The sequence below is a fragment of the Paroedura picta genome, chromosome 2 (genome assembly GCF_049243985.1).
Source record: "Paroedura picta isolate Pp20150507F chromosome 2, Ppicta_v3.0, whole genome shotgun sequence".
Classification (NCBI taxonomy): domain Eukaryota; kingdom Metazoa; phylum Chordata; class Lepidosauria; order Squamata; family Gekkonidae; genus Paroedura; species Paroedura picta.
Genome location: NC_135370.1, coordinates 137,084,844 through 137,105,981, shown reverse-complemented (window position 1 = coordinate 137,105,981; position 21,138 = coordinate 137,084,844). Strand labels below are relative to the sequence as shown.

General features: G+C 41.2%; 1 protein-coding gene across 6 annotated transcripts in view; it reads right to left on the bottom strand.

Annotated features, from left to right (window-relative positions):
- MEIS2 (Meis homeobox 2) overlaps window positions 1-21,138 on the bottom strand; it is a 290,954-nt gene that overhangs the window by 254,160 nt on the left and 15,656 nt on the right. For all 6 annotated transcript variants that reach the window (XM_077322965.1, XM_077322964.1, XM_077322967.1 and 3 more), the window contains one exon: window positions 17,248-17,362. In XM_077322965.1, coding sequence (XP_077179080.1) covers window positions 17,248-17,362 — 115 coding nt within the window. The remainder of the gene's footprint in view (window positions 1-17,247; window positions 17,363-21,138) is intronic.

Sequence of the window (21,138 nt, the reverse complement as noted above, 5' to 3'; positions counted from 1 at the left end):
TTGTTTATCTTTTGTTTATGAGGCAGTATTCAAGTTTAATTACTACTCTAAATTAAACCCTAACAGGCATCAGGAGACATCCCTTCACTCAAGTTAATTTAAAAAAAAATCCAGGACTCTAACACTAATTCTAACTCTTACACTTTTTAGATAATTTAACATATATTAGACAATGTTAAACTCTAGAAACTCAGAAAAGCATTTTTAAACAAATGCATGTCAAGTCTGAAGATACTGAATTATGGAGGCCTTCATATTCTAACTGGAATATACTGCTATAATTAGAGAACCGCAAAAGTATCAAGCAGTATTGGGCACAAGGGGCAGATTGAACATGTTGGAAGATGGCCCTTGTATTCAGAAACAAAAATGCCAATGATAACGTCAAAGATCTTACTAATTGCCCTCTCTTCACTAACATTGTTCAATTATTTCCTTTGAGAAGCAATCTAGAAAAGCCAGGGGAAAAAGAAAGTTCTTTGTGTTCTTTACCCTAACAGTAAGCAACCAGTTTGGATGAACTCCGCTGCAGGAAAAATACAAAGTTAAAAGCAACTTGCAAAAGATTATTCCAGATGGCATCTGTCATGTTGTATTTAGAGGCAGGAGTTTGGTTTTTTTATAAAAGGAAAATTCTCCTCGCTGTGAAAACATTCCATTGACAAAGGCTGCATCCGAAATATGAATACAACATATTTAGAACAGATAGTAAATATCTTTTTTTTCAAATGCCCAGGGTGTGTATTTGTTTGTTTGTTTGTTTTGGAAGAGTGGATGGAAACTTAAAGGAATAAGATGTTAAGTCTTTAAATGTATTACAATATTTTAAGAGGTTACTCACCTCTAAGCTTTAAATTCAATAAAAGATTGGAATCTGCAGTTTTCATGAGTATAATGACTAGAAAACTGTACAATAAATAAAAGAAATTTATTATGAAATTCTAGTCATTGATTGTTTAATAGAGAGGCACAAACACAATAACAAACATATATTTTTTTAAAGCCCTAACCCAATATTTATTTATTCATATATGACAGAATGGGTGAAGTAAGATTGATGGATAATTAATTGTTAATGTCTTCATCTCAGTTGGATCTGGCAGTTTCATGGTTAATATGCATGCAGTGTGTGTAGTGTGAGCTCAGCAGTTACTGGGCCAACTGTATCAGTATTTCTGGGAATTCTGCCTATTCACTGTGCAAGGATTGTTCAATTGCTGCAAAATGTACAAAATGAATTTTACAAAAATGAATTGCAAGGAAAGCCCCATTACAATGATTTTACAGCAAAGATGTCAACATCAATTTTTCTCTCATGCATAACTAATGATGAAAATAGCATATTCCATTTGCTTAAGACAATTTATTTCATATTGGCACATCAAAATATTGAAACAGTTATAGTTATCCTTTTTATACATTGCTGCTGAACCCACACTATTGTTCAAACGGGGTGGGGTGGGGGAAGCTTGGCAAGAAACACTTAGGCCAAAGATTCATCAATATCCTACAATTTGTCAACATCTCAATTACAACAATAGGAAAGAAAAGTGAAATTCTGTCTGAATTAGATGTGAGAGATCTATCCTGCTATCAGTAAGTAAAACGACTCCTATCTACCATAATAACAGAGATAATTTGTGGACATCAACACAAGAATAAGGTGCTAAAAATGTAATAGAAGATACATTAATAAAACTCGCTTTATTGCTATATTCTGCTTTGTTGAAAATAATGTCCTTGCTCTGATGCAAAAGGGCAGTCTGCAAGAACAACTAGGTTTCTGCATATGGCTCCACTTTCAGAATACCTGTGCTAAATAATACCAGAGAGCTAGGAACAAAGTGGTAATTGCTGGCTCAGGTCCATAGAGGCATCACCTATCCAAGGGGAAGCACTGATCATCTGTTAGAAAGGAAACTACTGTATTCTAAGCCTCCCACAACAAGTGATCAGAAAAGTTAAAACTGAGCATGATGAGTACCTGACATAGTAAACCACATATATTTATAATTCACTTTATTATAGTAAAATATTTTTAGATACTTGGGTGTACAAAAGGTCATAACATTTGGGACACCCTTCTATGCATTCACTTGCAATCAACAAAATCACCATGTTCAAGTAAGCTGGACTTTGTAAAAAGCTTGATACCTTGAAATGCATGGCAGAAAATATATGCAGTACAGTTTATATCAGGGATTCCTAACCATCAGTCCTTGGGGTGGCCTAAGTGCTCCCCAGGGGTGACATAACCTATCACAGAAGTTTGGGCAGCCATCAATCATTGCATACATTTTTTAAAATTCTCCAACTGTGGTACTTGTACTTATTTGGGCAGGTTAACCTGCCCTCTCACTAAGTGGCCAATGTTGGGCCTGGAGGGGGTGTGAAGGAGAAGATCTTAGCTATTAAAACCTTTGTCAGCCAAGTCTCCTCTCACTTGGTCAATCTGTGTTGGTGGTGGTGGCTGAAGTCAAGTGAGGTAAGTCCTTGGGTTTAGCTGGGTGGGCTGGGGTTGAATTTTTTGTTTTAACATGGGGTGTGGGTAGAGAGAGGGGCCTGCCTGGGCCTAGTTCCCAGACATTGCCAGGGCCTGGGGAAAGCATGAGGCTGGGCAGGACCCTGGCAACTCCAGAGATCAGGGGGTGGAAGGGAGAGGTGCCTCAATCTAACTGCCAACTACTGCTGGGACCTGGATTTTGGGTCATGTGGATGGTAGAAGTATGGGGCCAGGCAGGGCTTTGGCCAGCTCTAGAGCTTGGGGGTGGGTAGGTAGATGTTTTTGAAAGATGGATTCTCTGCCACTGTGCCCCACTAAGGTCCCTTTTCTCCCCTGACTCCATCCCCAAATCTCAGGAGTTTCCCAGCCTGAATGTGGTTTGCTAAGTCCCCCCTGGCCTCAAATAGGGGATGGGGGTGTACAGTTGCCAGATCTATGATGTGGAGCCCATTGGCTGCAGAGGAGAGGACACACAGTCATGGGTTTAAACTACAAGTACAACAATATAGGCTAGATATCAGGAAAAAAATTTCACAGGCAGAGTAGTTTTGCAGTGGAATAGGCTGCCTAAGGAGGTTGTGACTCCCCCTCACTGGCAATCTTCAAGCAAAGGTTGGATACACACTTTTCTTGGATGCTTTAGGATGCTTAGGGCTAATCCTGCGTTGAGCAGGGGGTTGGACTAGATGGCCTGTATGGCCCCTTCCAACTCTATGATTCTATGATTCTATGTGAAAGTCCTGGAGATTGCGGGTGGAGCCTGCAGAGGACCTCAGTGGAATACTATGCTAGATACTACCCTCCAAAGCAGACAAATAGATCTGCAGAGAAACATTTCCGTAATCTGGAGATGAACTATAATTCATAATTCAAACTATAATTGATGCACAGGCCCCACCTGAAGGCTGGCATCCCTAGTTGAGAGCTACTACAGTTAAAAGCCTGGATCAAGTGCAAAGACTGTATATAGCCTGCACAAGGATCCCTATCTTCCCAGGTTTCCCTTACACTTGTAGCCATTTTTAACACTGGGAAAATATATACTCAGGTGTTGCTAAAATTGTGAGATCTCCGAGCACCATCAGAAGGTTGGCAAAGTTACAGGTGATCTCCAAATCACAAAGGTCAGTTTCCATGAGGAGAATTGTTACTTTGCATGGTGGACTTTAGGACAGCTGAGATGAATGCTTCCTTGTTCAGCTTAGTCAATGTTTGCTATTTAGCATACTGCACACATAAAAATAAAACTAATAAGCATTTTATTTTTAGCAATGCTGTGCACCATGGAAACAGCTGTTTTTTAGAGATGAAGGGGAGGCCTGGTGAAATCACTTCCTGTGAGGTTGCACTGGGAGTGGCCTGGTCACATCTGTTGGGAATGTCTGGGTGATGTCACTTCCAGTGACATGTCACTTCTGGGGTGTCTGACAGGGAGACTTGCTCAGCTGACATCACTTCAAGGGGACTTTGAAGCCTGAAGAATATTTCAGGAATAAATGGTCTGAATATTTCAGGCTGATTTACGTAGTGATTTTTGGTATTTAAAAAACTCAAGTTAGATCTAGTAAAGATACTAGCTGATACAGACCTTTCCCACTTCCATCTTTTCCTCAGTACCCCTGAACCTAAAAAAAAAGCTGTACATTTGGGGTTCCAATGGACGGAAACCATGTAGCTCAGGGGACTGGTTTGTGGAGGGAAACATGGCAAAATCATCCCCATGTTGCTCTTGTACAAGGTCTCTGGTACTAGAAGAAAAAGCTGTTTTTTATTCCCCACTTTTCACTGGCGATATCATCATAGAGTTCAAAGGGGCCATACAGGCCATCTAGTCCAACCCTCACTCAATGAAGGATAAACCTAAAGCAGTGGTTCCCAAACCTTTGGGGGCTACCACCCCCTTGGCTCCCAGTCCACATTCCTCGTGCCCCCTCACACAGTACAAACACACACCTCTTTCCCAGTGTTAGAACTGCAAATGTATTGCCTAACACTTCTTTGGCTAGATGCAAGACTACCAAGGAAGTCCAGGATTGCTACAGCCCAGAAGCAGGCAATGACAAGGTCACCTTAGAATTACCCTTGATAGGAAACCACAGATGCAGCAGTAAGAGTGAGACTGCTGCCCCCCCTACTGCACCAAAATTTATCACTATCCCTCTTGATCCTTCCTCCACCCCCACTTTGGAAATCCCTAGCGTAAAGCTCCCATGATAAATATCAAGCCACAGCTTAAAGACAGCCAATGTGGGGGAGCTTACTACCTCCTTAGGCAATCAATTCCACTGCTGAGCTACTCTGACTGTGAATTTGTTTTCCTCGTATGTTTCAAAATTATTTATTAGATTTTTATAGCACTCTCCCAGCAGCTGGTTCAGGCCAGTGTACAATATCTAGTCGATACCTATCTATACATAGTTTACATCTATTACTGCAGGTCCTGCTGCCAATAGGAACCATTCCCTAACCTCCTCCAAGTGTTTCAAGCATGTCCCCTCTCAGCCTCCTCTTCTCCAGGCTCAACATTCCCAACTCTATCAGCCTTTCCTTATAGGGCTTGGTCCCCAACGTTGAAAAAATTGTTTTAAATATTCACTGATAGAAATAAAATCATATCCCTTCTATATCAATGGATATATTGTTGTTGTTGATGTTGTTAGGTGCGAGGTCATGTCTGACCCATCGTGACCCCATGGACAATGATCCTCCAAGGCCTTCCTGTCCTCTACCATTCCTCGAAGCCCATTTGTTTGCATAAATGGCTTCAGTGACTCCATTCAGCCACCTCATTCTCTGTCATCCCCTTCTTCTTTTGCCCTCAATCACTCCCAGCATTAGGCTCTTCACCAGGGAGTCCTTCATTCTCATCAGGTGGCCAAAGTATTTGAGTTTCATCTTCAGGATATGGTCTTCTAAGGAGCAGTCAGGGCTGATCTCCTCTAGGACTGACCGGGTTTGTTCGCCTTGCATTCCAGGGGATTTGCAAGTGTCTTCTCCAGCACCAGAGTTCAAAAGCCTCAATTCTTTGACACTCAGCTTTCCTTATGGTCCAACTTTCACAGCCATACACTGCAACTGGGAAGACCATAGCCTTGACAAGACGCACTTTTGTTGGCAGGGTGATGTCTCTTCTTTTTAGGATGTGTCTAGATTTGCCATAGCTTTCCTCTCCAGGAGCAAGCGTCTTAATTTCTTTGCTGCACTCCCCATCTGAAGTGATCTTGGAGCCCAGGAAAATAAAATCTGTCACTAGCTCCATTTCTTCCCCATCTATTTGCCAGGAATTGAGTGGGCTGGATGCCATGATTTTGGTTTTCTTGATGTTGAGTTTCAAGCCAACTTTTGCACTCTCCTCCTTCACCCGCATCAAAAGGCTCTTCAGTTCCTCTTCGCTTTCTGCCATTAGAGTGGTATCATCTGCATATCTGAGGTTGTTGATATTTCTCCCTGCAATCTTGATACCAATTTGTGACTCATCTAACCCCGCCTTTCTCATGATGTGCTCCATATACAAGTTAATAGGCAAGGTGACAGTATACAGCCTTGCCAAAATCCTTTCTCAATTTTGAACCAATCAGTGATTCCATGCCCGGTTCTCCCTGCTGCTTCTTGACCTGCATATAGGTTTCTCAAGAGACAGATAAGATGCTCTGGTATTCCCATCTCTTTAAGAACTTGCCACAATTTGTTGTGCTCCACACAATCAAAGGCTTTAGCATAGTCAATGAAGCAAAAGTAGATGTTCTTCTGGAACTCCCTAGCTTTCTCCATGTTGGCAATTTAATCTCTAGTTCCTCTGCCTCTTCGAAATCCTGCCTGTACTTCTGGAAGTTCTCGGTCCACATATTGCTGGAGCCTAGCTTGTAGGATTTTGAGCATAACTTTGCTAGCATGAGAAATGAGTACAATGGTGTGGTAGTTTGAACATTTTTTGGCATTGCCCTTCTTTGGGATTGTAATGTAAACTGACCTTTTTCAATCCTGTGGCCATTGTTGAGTTTTCCAAGTTTGGTGGCATATTGAGTGTAGCACATTTACTGCGTCTTTTAAGATTTTGAATAGTTCAACTGGAATGCTGTTACCTTCACTAACTTTATTGTTGCTCAGACTTCCTAAGACCTGTCAGGGTTCGAGGGGTCCGCTCCTTTTCTTTGCTCCGCCACGGTGTTGGCAGACGGGAAGGCAGGTCAGAATAGCACTTGAGGTAGATAGTCGACGTCTCAGAATGGAGTCCACCGGGAATCCCGGACTGGAACTCCCGGGTTCGTGATAGTTCCTTGCACTATCCCGAACCCCACCTCCTCACTGACACCAACGTCTCCCATTAAGTAGCTTTCCTCCCTTGCATCCCCATTCGTTCGTGGGCGGTTCCTTGCCCGGCCAAGACCATTCCTCGCCCCTCTCTGGTCTTCTAACTGTAAATACTGTTCCTTGCTGGGGACTCCCTCAGACCTGTCTCCGCAGGTTTGGGTAAAGTTCCGGGTGACACGCTTCTCGCTGGTGGGCCCCTGGGTAGGAGTGGTGAAGACGGGGAAACCCCGACAGACCCATTTGATTTCACATTCCAGGATGTCTGGCCCCAGGTCAGTGACTACCCCCTCATGGTTATCAGGGATGTTAAGCTCACTCTTGTATTGTTCTTCTGTATAATTTTGCCATCTTTTTAAATCACTTCTGCTTCTGTTCTGCTTCTCCCTACCATTTTGGTCCTTTATGGATATATATTCATATATATTCATGTATGTATTCATATATATATATTCATATACATACACACACACCCTTATACCAAGCTTTATATTCAATCTCAGTAAAACATGCCCCAGTACCTGTTAGTTTAAATTTTAAAACTATTACAGAACTATTAGTCTGCTGTTGCATGATCTGGAAATGATGACAGCAGAGTGTCAGGCATCCAAGCAGGAGAAATGGAAGCATCCCTTGCAGATTCCCTGTGAGCTGCCAGCATTAATTCAGCAAATGGTGGGAAATTGTAAGGGCAGTGGCTACAGAAAGTGAAGTTTGGGAAACACATGACAAGACTTGTGGATGATACTGTAGGAAATTTCTCCTAATCTTTATGACAAATACCATGGAGACATGGGGAAATTACTTGCTATGGAGGCCAGTTTTTATTCCACATTTCATTGGGGTGGGATGGACTTACTTACTGCAGGCAGGTTCACTGCTGAATAATCTCAATAAAAGTCATCCAATATGAATGTATTGTTCCAAAGCAAGAATCTACCTCTTTCACTATACTGAACATCAGCACTTTAAAGCTGAGTTTTATCAAGTCATCATTATCCATTGTTGTTCCTCTATATATTTATGAAACAGCCTACGGAGTACAACTTGTCTGGCTGTCCAAGTTAGAATAGGGCCAATCAGGGTGCAGCCAGCTTTGCCCTGATTGGCCCTGCTCCTGCACTCCTGCCCTCCATCCCTGGACTCTAGCTTATTTGGTCTCAGACGCCTCAGTGCCTGGAGCCAGCAGCAGGTAAGGGGAGAGGGCCCTGGGCAAAGGGTCATGGTAGAGGCCTTGCTAATGAGGGCCTCTTGGCCTGCTAGGCTGGGCCTGCTGACGAGGGCCTCCTGGCCTGCTGACTGCCTGCTAAGTCTGCCTTCTAACAAGCTGTCCAGCCCCCACCCGCCCCACTTGATCTGGCTGCGAACTGCTGCCCAAAGCCACCTTACGCTGCCTGACAAGGGGCCAGGGGAAGGGACCCTTTCAAAGCCCGTTCTTAGGAACAGGCTTTGAAGCTAGTTATGACATATAAAAAAATGCTTTATTCTGTTTCTACATTTAATGGAATGATTGTCTGAGATGTTGGTACTCCTAGTAAAGCAGGACTGTCGTGTTCCTATGGCTACCTTTTCTCTGTCTGCTCTTGGATATCTGCTCCAATACTCTCAGTTATCCTGGGCTCCATTATCCTAAGGAGTTAAGTGAGATTAACCCAGCTATCTTTCCTGATAACTAGACCTGACAATAACTAGAGGTTTTAGGGATTTTCATTCCTATTCACAAAAACCTTTTTGGGCTTGGTGGTCTGTAGCCCAGCTAATGAAATTAGGAATATTCATCAAGACACATTAGCTGTGTCAGCCTGCTTTTACATGTGAGTTTTCCTTGTATCAAGACAAATATAACAAAATTCTGATTTCCCACTTGAGTGAAGCCCTAAATGCTTTGCTTGCAGAACCCAAGCAGAACAACTAATCACATTTCCATGGATGTTGAAAAGAGAGATAGGTTAAGTGTTTTAAATTCCAAACGCCTCCTGAGATTAGATATAAAACTAGCATACAGTCCAGTAGACCATTTATAAAGACTCTTGTCTCATTAAGCCTTGGTGGTTGTGTACAGACTACATGGTATTAAAGGTTAAATAATACAAATTTTCTAATTTTTGCATATAATCCTACACATACACAATCTGAAATGCTTTACAGAAGACTGAAAACTATGTGAGAAACACATCCATCAACATGGCTAAGGACATAAGTTGCTAGCACTTTGAAGCAATGATTTTTCAATGGCATTTTTCCTTTGTTTTCTATATACAACAAGGAAAATGTAGTATCCCAGAACAGTTACAGATTCTTTCTGCAGACAAATGGCTCGATGATAAAACTCCACATACCTTTTAATGTGCTGATTAGGGTTTTACACATATACTGTCTGGCAAAGCCCAAGAGTCCTCTCCCTCTCCTCCCCTTCTCTCAGCCCCTTTCCTGCTATCTCTCTTGCCATAACTCAACTAACCCAACAGAACCAGTCAGTTTTAAATTTCAGTTGGGACCCCGGTGACCTGTTAATGAATCTACAGAGAGGAGGAAAAACTCACAGTGTTGAGTTATGCCTAGTGTTGCTAGCTGACTTGGAGTCAGAAATGCTTGAAGCGTTAACGTAATTGCAAGAATGTGAAAAATGAAGCGTTGGGCTCCTAAGCAAAGTGAAAGGTCAAAGCAAGCCTTGCACAAAACAAGTCTCTGGAAGATGGCCTCATTAGGCCATTAAATCAGCTTCTCCCTTTTTTTGTCCTTTGTAGCATGTTTAGTTTTTCATTTCTATTAAGAGGGTTAGTTAACACGCTTTGTCTTTAAAATAAAATATAAACAACAAAGAAAGGCGAGCATATTTCCTTTTTGTCTTCACTAACAATAATATTTTCTGACACAAATTTGTCTCAGTGGCTCTGAACCACAATTAAGGTAGTAATTGCTTTAGAGCATACTAATACCTATGTTAGAGTAGTACAATGTTTAGTATAGTTTAGTTTTCTCTTGTACATCCAACATGACATGCTAAAAACAACACTGAGCCCAGCTAATATAATTAGGATTATCTTTCACTGAACATTGCCCAAGGGGATTTAACTCTTCTAGTGCCAGAATTTCAACTGCAAGAATCAAGATCAACTTTTTTTCATAGGTAGCAGGCTCTGGATCAAGTCTGTTGGTAAATCTGCCTGCTTTAGGAATTTTGGCAGTAATCCTTGTTGCATTTTACTCCCAAACAAAACAGACTCCGGGCAAAACATGGGCAGATTTGCCCCTCCTCCATATTTTTCCACTCAATTTTCTAATAACCCACCAATGGATGAATACAAATTCTCCTCCATAGACTATGTTATGGAATATTTGTTATCCTTCCATGCTCCTGGAGGTAGAAGCAAAAGAAAAAATCAATGGAACGGGAGAATTCAAGAACTAGAACTGGTCCATCGTTATGTGTTGTGCATAAGAGATTTGGGGAGCAACAGATTTAAATATCTTTTTTGTTGATTATTTAAGGCAAAAATGTGGAAGCATGAAGAAAATGGTCAAAGCTGCTTGAATCACGTACTATGGGCATAGTGTAGTAGATGTACTACTAGTGTAGTGTAGTGTTATATGTACCACTAGTAAATCTCAGAGGTATTATACATATCACATAAAGGAAAAGGGAAATTAATGCAAGAATGAGGGAAACAGACTGAGAAACAACTTGCGGTTTCTCATTAGAGGGATGCTAATGGATTTTGAGGTAGCACAACTGTTTAATATACACAGTCATCGCAAGGAAATTTTGTCTAAGTAGTGGAATGCCAGAGAGCCTAGCAGCTATGCTCTGATATAATAGCATAATAGTTCTGATGTAATAGCAATTCTGATGTAACAGTACAAAATACCTATATGCCTTCGCTTTCATGAGGAGGTGGGGGAGAGGAGGGGGTAAGTGAAACAATTATTTATTTATTTATTCTGGGATTTATAGTCTGCCCTGTCTTTTGGAACTCAGGGTGGATCATATCTAATAGTACACACAATCCCTGTATAAAATTTAAAATTTATTGAGGAGGAGAAGGAGAAGAGTTGGTTCATATATACCACTTTTCTCTACCCGAAGGAGTCTTGAAGCGGCATACAGCTGCCTTCCCTTTCCTCTCCCCAAAACAGACACCCTATGAGGTAGGTGAGGCTGAGAGAGCCCTGTTACTACTGCTCAGTCAGAACATCTTTATCAGTGCTGTGGCAAGCCCAAGGTCACCCAGCTGGTTGCATGTGGGAGAGTGTGGAATCAATCCAGGCTCACCAGATTAGAAGTCCGCACTCCTAACCACTACACCAAGCCCGTTGCATTCAGGAATGATACAAGGTCTTCCTAGCATTGCATAAATTCCAGCTTCTGTCTAAAGCAGGCTTTCTCAACCAGGGTTATGTGTGTGTGTGTAAAATATATATTTTAAAATATATATTTTTTAAATTTGTTAAACACATATTGGGTGATATCATAAACAGTCATGTCGACCTGCCCTCCCCTCCCAAAATAGCTGAGGATGAACCTGGAGGGGATGGGAAAGGCATGTACCACAGATGAGCATGTATGCATCTATGCTTCCCAACTGCATGATTGCACCACTTTCTCAAAACCTGAAGAACGTTTCAGGGGTTTCTCAATGGTCAAAAACTTGAGAAAGGCTGCTCTAAAGCATGAACTGTTCTCCAGGACATCAGTGCTCACCTGGGAAACTGGCTCCTCACAAGTATGAATGGCAGAAATATGGAAGTGGTTACACTGAATTAAAGAATAGCGAGCATGATTGATGGGACTAGTGAGAAAATACTGATTGACCACAAGAATTTGCTTGTAAATATTGCTGAACTGACTATGGGGCTGACCTTTGTTGCCTGTGTTGTTTTCAAAAACAATGACATCTTACAAAAGTCTGCTTCTGAGAACTACATCCTTTGTACTGTTACAAATGCACCCTAAACTGAGCTTACCCTTCCTAAGCCCAATTACTTAAATGATCCTATAAGTGTGTTACTTAGGTGTTTGAGTTACCTATGTATCAAGGAAATTAAAGAATTAGACTAGATGATTTATAGTGAATCAGTATATATATCTATACTAGTAACATGATGGCTATTTTTTTCCATGCCTATAAAGAATATGCAGGTTTTTTTAAACTATATTATAATAAACTGTCCAGCACTTACTTAAGAATTATTTTGGTACAAGACTATTTGTGATTATCACAGAATGATCTATTTTTATTTGTAATATAAATGTCCTGCCTTAGAAGAGAACTTCAAAAGAATGGGACTATATCAATTCTGCAAATTCTTAGCAATTACTAACTATTACTAATGACAAATCCTGAACATACAATGACACAAAGAGGAGTTAAGCCTCATTTATTCCCCACCCCCATGCTGCTCAAACAAATAAGGGCTGGTTGATGCTGCTCAGCCACCAAAGGTATTTCATCCCTTGGCTACTCAGCTGCCAAAGATTTTTATTTATTTTTATTAAGATATCTATATTTATATATCACTGCTCTTGGACATACCATCCTGGGGTGGTTTACAGAATCTAAAATTAAACAAAACCAGTATTCCATAAAACAATATAAAATAGATTAAAATTTGAACCACAAATTGGAAGCAGTAGCATCAGCCAAAAAACATAAATCAATGGTTATAGACTGCCAGGTGCTGGGTCCTAGTGGGTATCAGAAGAGGCCAGAGGGAGCTCTGAGATTTTGATCTGGTTTTAATTGGCCTCAACTTTAGGCCTGGTGGAAGAGCTCTGACTTACAGGCCCTGTGGAACACACAGAGTTCAGGCAGGGCCTTCATCTCTCTCAGGAGCTCATTCTACCAGGCAGGAGCCAGGGCCAGAAAGGCCCAGGCTCTGGTTGAGGCCAAAGTATTTCCTTAGGGCCAGGGATCTTTAGCTGGTTGATGCTGCCTGATCGAAGAACTCTTTGGGGAACATATTCAGAAAGGTAGTCCCTCAGATACGCAGGACCCAGACCGTGTAAGGCCTAAAAAGATAAAACCAAAACCTTGAAATGGATCCAGAATTCCACTGGAAGACAATGCAGCTGCCACAGTCTTATATGGGCTCCAGGGCAGCCACATTTTGTACCAGCTGTAATTTCTGGAGTAAAGTCAAGGGTAGGCCTGCATAAACCGAGTTACAGTAATCAAGTCTGAAGGTGACCATCGCTGGATCACAGGAGGCTATTCTCAGAAGAGCCCCTCCCCATACTTAAATGACTCAGTATGCTTGTCCATTAGCATTACCTATTCTAGCATCTAACACTATCCCTTCCAAAAACTAGTCATGGCCTAATCACTGTTAAGACCCTGTGTTATAACAAAACCTTGTTTCCTGCATAAAGCAAAGCTAACAGAACAAATGACCTCATATGAATGAATCTAATGGAGACCAACATTTCCTGCTCAGCTCAAATGGGAACTAGTTAATCTTGTCTTATCTGTATGGAAAGAACCATACACCAGTTATAGAATCCTAGAGTAGGAAGGGGTCATGCAGGCCATCTAGTCCAACCCCATGCTCGATGCAGGTTACAAACCTAACCCAGCTCCCATTGATTTAAATATTATGGGAATGCTACTATAATCCAATAGCAGCTATATTCAATACTAAATGAAAATTTGTAATGAAAATGAAGTGGGTTGTTTCCACATGAAGAAACTCCTGTGGTTTCATATCCAAACTGGATTGTCCCCTTATCATCTACTTTTGGGTATGATATTCTGTGGCATTTCAAAAACTTGTTTATATGATCTTTTTGGAAACACTGTAGAAAAATCAGCTTTATACACCATGTAGCTGGGAAGGAACACTAAAGCCTCAGCACATTTTAAAAAAAACTTTTTTTTTTGTCTTGGCCTGTCTTTGCCCTCTATCACTGGGTTTTGGAGAGGGGGCTTTTAAAAAAATGATGATTGCCAGATAGCTATAGCACAATAATATTATAATGATATATTGCTTGATCAATTAGTTGCTCTGAACTCCAGCTTTCATCTTGTCCCTACAAAGTAAGTATGCTGCTGATATAGAATGAGAAATGTTTCCCCTTAAATTTCTGCAGCAGACAGGACTAGATATATACTTTCTGACTGATTATGCATAGTAGCAGCTGCATCGGGCTGCTACCAGTTCCTTGCAGTGGGGTACTATGCCCCACCACTTTCAAGAATGCATGGGGGAAGGAATCCCCTGGCACACGCAGACTGCCACAACACTGTGCGTGTGTACAGCTGGGGCTGGACAAGCCTGCCATGCTGTGTAGAGGCAGTGGCAGCAGCAGGGGCAGGGGGCACAGAGCCCCACCGCATAATGGCAGGAGAGTGGCATGCCACTATCCCACCATTGTGGGGGGTGGGGCAATAACCCGGTCAGCTCCACGCCTCCACAGAGCTGACCAGGACTTTTGGTTGTCCAGCATGGACACCATACACCTCTCGAGGAGAGGAGCCGGGCCCAAAGGCCCTGCTGATACATTATGCATGGGGCTGGGCTGGCCCAGCCTCCAATGGTGACCATGGAACCACAGGGAGGAATCTGTGTTCCCTTACTGTGGGCCATCTGAGGGCCTGAATCAAGCCAGGAGGGCACCAGGTGGCATTGGAATCATGTGCAATCAGGGATCACCGCCCCATGCATAAATGGTCTCTGAAACAAAAGCTAGAAATTCAGAGGAATGTGTCAATTATGGTATATCATTAAAACACTATTGCATTCCAGAGATGTAGTAATTTCATTTTCTTTTTTCTGCTCCCCAAAACTCCTCTAGTGGTAGTGGGGAGTAATGGCAGCCATGTGGAGCTAAAGTAAGTATAGGGCAGAGACTAATGTTGAGTAGGTAGTGATCGATTGCCATTCCATGTACAGAGGTACTTAGAGCAGCAACAAGAGCCACATGACAAAGATGTTTAGAGTTGCCAGCTCTGGGTTGGGAAATACCTGGAGATTTTGAGTGTGAAGCCTGGGAATGGAGGCATTTAGGGAACACAGGGTCCTCATCTGGGTACAATGCTATAGAGTCCACCCTCCAAAGAAGCCATTTTCTCTAAGGTAGTGGTCCCCAACCTTTCTCAGGTCAGGGACCGCCTCCGGAGTGAGGGAAGAGCCGACGGCCCGGGTGCTGCGAAAACGCACACGCGCAATTGCCGTGCATGTGTGTTTTCGCCACCAGGTGGCGCTAACGCGCACGTGCGGCAACTGTGCGTGCGCGTTTTCGCCACTAGGGGCGCTGACGCACATGCACGTTTGCGTCACTGCCATGCTGGTGGCTGCACCTGCCACTTCCCTTCCTTCTTGCTGCCGGCGGGGGAAGGCAGGCATGGCTGGCGGCAGCCCGGTACCGTGGCCTTTGCGGCCCACCACCGGGCAGCGGACCGGGGGTTGATGACCCCTGCTCTAAGGGACCTGTTCTTGAAAGATCAATTGTAATAGTGGGACATCTCCAGCCCCCACCTGGAGGTTGGTAACCCTAATGATTTTACATGTAGCAGCAAACATGATCAATATCCAAAATACCCTTTTAAAGTGATGAAGAGATTTGCACAAATCAGCAGACTTCTTGGTTTCCTTTTCCTAACAGCAGTTTATTAAGCTGTATGGGAAATATTTGTGATGTTACTGTGAGTTTTGGAGACCGATTTCCAAACAGTACAAGAATCTGCTGTAAACACCATGCACATTTGCTAACCCAAAAATCCATGCAAAGTATAGCACACCATTTGTTAGAAACAGCTATGGTGTTTTTGTCTAATGGCTGTTATTAAGTTACCATATGGGAGCCTATAGGCACAAAGCAGTAAAGCTAATTGCACCTGTCCAATGAAAACAACGGGATTGCAGTTCTTAACTGTATGCTCAGGGGCTTTACCAAGTACCGCATAGTAGCATACTCAGATTTGCCAGTGAGAGTATATTAACAGGGAGCTGCAATCAAGCCTGGCTCTTTCATAAATGCATCTTTGTTACATGTTTCCAGACATGTCTTTGTCTTATTAACATATCTGTAAGAATACACTTTAAAAAAAACATATCCAATCCTAAATAAAAGCCTAAATAATACATAAAATATATGGAATATATGAAAATATATACAGGTCACGGATTTCAAAAGTTCTATTAATTTTCCAAATCCAGAGCTCAGACAGAGCGTTGAACAAGCAAAGATCATATAAAGTTTAGTGCTAGTTGTACAAAAGAAGCTTATTTCTGATAAAACCACCAGCATTATTAGTCTGATTGAATGATCATGGAGTTAACAGTCATTAAAATGTATGTACAAATCAATCACAGAGATGTGAATCCAGTTCATCACTCATATCACTTCCAGCAGAAACATGTGGATTCAGAATAACCTGAACTAATGATTAAAGGCAGAACATCTTGTGGCCATAAGGGACAACAGCTTTCTCCAAACATCTGAGATTTGGGTCTTTATCAAACGGTACTACATACTTCTGTTTGATACATTTCTAAACGAAATCTACAACAGTGTAATCTCATAAAATGAATGTAGAATCTGTTTTGTGATGAGGTTTAAGTGCCAATCAAGCGTGGAAGACTGTGAAAGATCCAATTTAAAACTATAGCGTGGAAATCAGGTACTCAGGTTATCTGACATTAGCAGAACCATCTTCAATTTTCTTTTGTCAGAGTAAATCCTTCTTACTATGAGTCAAAATATCATTGAAGTTAGTGGAACAAGCTTCCAAATAACCATATATAAGTTTTTAAACAACGGTGGGTTACCGGGCATAGGAACTTTGCTTTATATCCTAATCCTAAACACATTACTGGAAAACAAATCCAATTGAGCCTCAAAAGGACCTATGTCTGATTAATGTAGTTAAGGTACAAGTATTAGGTGGCAATCCATATGTCAATACTGCAGACTTTATTCTGAAATATAAAATTTGCTGTGAATTGCAGCTCAAGCAATGATTACATGTGATTTTCTTACTGAGTTGAGAATGTTGTTGTTTCTTTTGTGGTTTAAAACATTTCAACTGGATACTGAAGCGGGTTTTTTTCCCCCTGACAGAACAAATTAAATTTTCTATTTAGAGACCAGTACAAACTGCTGTATCACAGCTGGAGTGTATGTCTACCAAGATATTTACTTACACCACACAAAAATAAACTGAAGATAACCAAATTTGTAAAGGAATTGGCAGAACTAATCAATTGTTATTGCAAAGCCTGTTTGAAGATTAGATATTTAGCTTTGAAATAATAATAAAATACAGCTAAGTAGGTTGAGAAAAGGAAATAACGTGTCTCCCCAAGTTACAGATGATTATACTGCAAGTCTGCCATTCTGTGTTTACACTAAGGCAGATGTACTGATATAATAAAAGACGCTGAAGTTATTTTAGTCATGCCTACTTTGCTGAGAGAAAAAAACCTTGACCTTTTACCTTGCTCACTGCTGTTGTCTCCACTCTGGGAAGCGTGGCCCCCACTGGAAGGCCCCGGGGTGCCTGCTGAATGCGTTGAAGTTGCATCATCATGGTCTCTCCAAGAGGAAGGGTTCTGGCATCAGAAGGTCATATTTTCCACCATTATCATTCCAATAGCAAATCAGGACCAGTGAAAGGCAGGGAGGGTGAGAAAAAGAAAGCCAGAAAGGAGGAAAAAAGTAGCCACATTAGCATTTGTAAAAATCCCTAGACTGCAGATAGAGTTTAGAAGTGGGGGCTTACTGATATTCCAACCCTGGACATGTTTATTTAAGCATAAGGTACATAGAGAAGAAGATAGTTTGCTCCAAAGTAAATGTACTCAGATAAGCAGTTTACAATCTTTTCTGTTGCTTTGGGGAGGAAGACCCCTAACCTTGGGTTTTTATATATTCTGTAACAACTCTATCTGTAGTGCTATCTCAAAAAAAGTTACACCTTTCGAGCTCTTTAACTGGAATGGTCTCAGAACAGTACAACTCTGTTTAGGATTGCACTGTTACACATTTAGCGTGGGGTGTGTGCTTTTTTTAACCCATTGAATTTCCACTCATACCTTCTCATTTAAAAAAAAAAAAACTAGAATGATTATAGACATGGAAAATAGAACAGGTAACTATTCTATTGATTCCTGTTTATTTGATTTACATTGCCCAACCCCCCACCCCGGCTGCCATTTTTCATCTCTAATATTTGGAGAGAAACTAAATGATAAATTATACATGTAGAAAATTGTTATTTCTGTCTAGCATATGCTTGCATACAAATAATATTTTAATATTTCAAACCAGTGCATGCTTGCCTACACAAAGACTTGAAAAGGTAAGATAATTTTAGGATTTTAAAACAGATGACCTATTTAAATGCATTCTAGATGTCCTGGACTGTCCAAAATAAAAATTAATTTCTATTTCTATTTGTGGTAGTATCACCCTTTCCCTGTGGACATATATATAAAATAAAATAAAATAACAGAGAATACATACGGTAATAATCATTTTCATATTTTGTAGAAGTTGGCTAAGTGAAACTTCTGATACAGTAGTTTAGTCACATAATTCCCAGTAGATTTTAATTTATTGAGTATGGGTTTTCCTGGATACATTTCAATTTTAAAAGGGTAAGTGAAGAAAACTGAAAGTTGCAGCTAAGTGCTGCTTTGCTAAGTGTATTCTCCTCCTGGTCCTCCTCCTCTTTCCTGATCATTCCCAATACCCCTGCTGTTGTTTAAAGGAAAACAGGAATTCTACTGTACAGGAAAAGCTTTATCAGCACCACATGAAGGCAGGCAAGAGATGGAATTTCCTCTGGCAGAAAAGGAGAGCAAGAACACATGCAATAGATCAGACTTGAAGTTGGACCTGCATTACTTGCCACCTATATATGACAACTTAAATTAAACACATCCTAACAAGAAACATTTTTGTGTGAAAAATCTAGGTTCAAACAAATAGTGCAAGCCTTAAGCTGTTCCAAAATAAGTAGTATACCTAAAGATATACTACACACACACATCAACATCCATCAATTTTAAGTCTATCTGAGACATCAGAGAATAGACAGTGGTGTGATGGATTCCATTAAAGGGAAGCATCAGTGTTAGTCCAAACTCTTGGTTTCAGGAACGAACCGTCCCTACAGGAAGTCTTCTACATAATAAAAATGCAGGTGAAACCAGTCCAAATAGCACCCCTCCTTCTAAATAAAAATAGACTTTGATTTAAATCCAAATGCCTCCTTCCTCCTTCCAGTAAAACGGTTTTCCTAGTAAAAAGTACAGCTGACAGGTGCAATCCTATTAATAAATATACTAAATATAATACACCAATCTGACGATGAAACTCAGATACTTTGGCCACCTCACGAAAAGGAAGGACTCCCTGGAGAAGAGCCTAATGCTGAGAGCGATTGAGGGCAAAAGAAGAGGGGGATGACAGAGAATGAGGTGGCTGGATGGAGTCCCTGAAGCAGTTGGTACAAACTTAAATTGACTCCGGGCAATGGTAGAGCAGGGGTAGTCAACCTGTGGTCCTCCAGATGTCTACAGACTATAATTCCCATGAGCCCCTGCCAGCAAATGCTGGCAGAGGCTCATGGGAATTGTAGTCCATGGACATCTGGAGGACCACAGGTTGACTACCCCTGTGGAGGACAGGAAGTCCTGGAGGATCTTTGTCCATGGGGTCGTGATGGGTCACACACGACTTCGCAACTAACAACAACAATACACCAATGCTTCACTGTACCAGCTCTGGTGCAGGAGCACAAATCAGGGCCAGATGAGGCACACCAGGACAAATGCTCCCCTGGGTGAGTGCTGGAAGACTAAAACTCCACGACTAAAACTCCAGCCTGCAGCCCAGTATGAAACCTCCAGTGTGTAAAGGGTCTAAGGGAGCCCAGATTTTGTTTTCTGAAGTTTGCTACATCAAAAGACAATAGCCTTGAGTTATGTAGACACCACCTCAAGTTATCTTCTACATATATCTTGAGCTCAGTTTGTCTTATAACAATATTCAGAAGCCTGAAGAATCACAACATACCATCAAACTCAAGTCAAACTATATCTAGGCATTATCCTAAAATCCAGCAAAGTAGTCAACACAAAGAGCCAACCATCCTCATTAATGTCTCCTTTAGGTTAGTGCAATAATAATCTATAAAATCAGATCAGACCTGAAATTCAAATACAGATTTGATAATCTTGTCTGTCATATTTTGTAAAGGTCTATGGCTGTATACAAATAAAAAGGTAAAGGTATCCCCTGTGCAAGCACCAAGTCATGTCTGACCCTTGGGGTGACGCCCTCTAGCGTTTTCATGGCAGACTCAATAGGAGGTGGTTTGCCAGTGCCTTCCCCAGTCATTACCGTTTTACCCCCCAGCAAGCTGGGTACTCATTTCACCGACCTCGGAAGGATGGAAGGCTGAGCTGACTGCTGGGATTGAACTCCCAGCCTCATGAGCAGAGCTTTCAGACAACATTTCTGCTGCCTTACCACTCTGCGCCACAAGAGGCTCCTTAGTATACAAATAAGTTTACCAAATACAGAATTTTGCCAAGCATGTCCATGCATATTTTTCTGGAGCAATACTTCAGCAAAGCCTAAAAAAATAATTTAAAAGTGTAATATTATATAGTTGCTAAGATCAGTATTTGAAGTAAAATTATAAGTTAATTACTCCAACATTATAGTAAAAAAAAGAATACCATCATACTGCAAAGTCAAGTGGATAGAAGACACAGAAAAATATGTATATGGACTCCATATGAGATTTCAGTGGAATTCGTATGGAAATAAAAGGCTACAACCAAGCAGTCTCGATGAAATGCCTTGCACCTATGAGCTACCCTTTTTATCTTCCAGTTAGGAAACCACTCAAATAGCTTCAAGCTGAAGGCAAACAGCAGACAGAAGGCCTTCAGCCCTCTGCAGCCTCTTAGTGTCAGCTGTTTGCCGGATGGTAATCAGATAAAGAGCTCCACGAAATACATGAAAAGGGAAAGAAACAATAGCATGGCATGAGTTTAGTCCATCATCATCATGCTGGAACCTACTTTTCTAAGGTAATAATTGCAGCATGTTTTCACTGGCTAAACTTTTCAGAGAGTTTAGCAAGTTATGTTAATTCTGTGCACTTGTAGACTGTCTTAAACTGTCTTAAACAGTTTGCTCATATATGAAAATTTCAATAATTAATCAGGACCACTTCCACCATATTTTAAGACAAATGTTAACCAAAAGCAACCATACAGTGTTTCAAAAGCTAGCCCAATCTTCTTGTTTTTAAATCGCAATGATTTGGAATGATCAGAGAAAGCGATTTCCTGCAACTGAAAACAGTTGT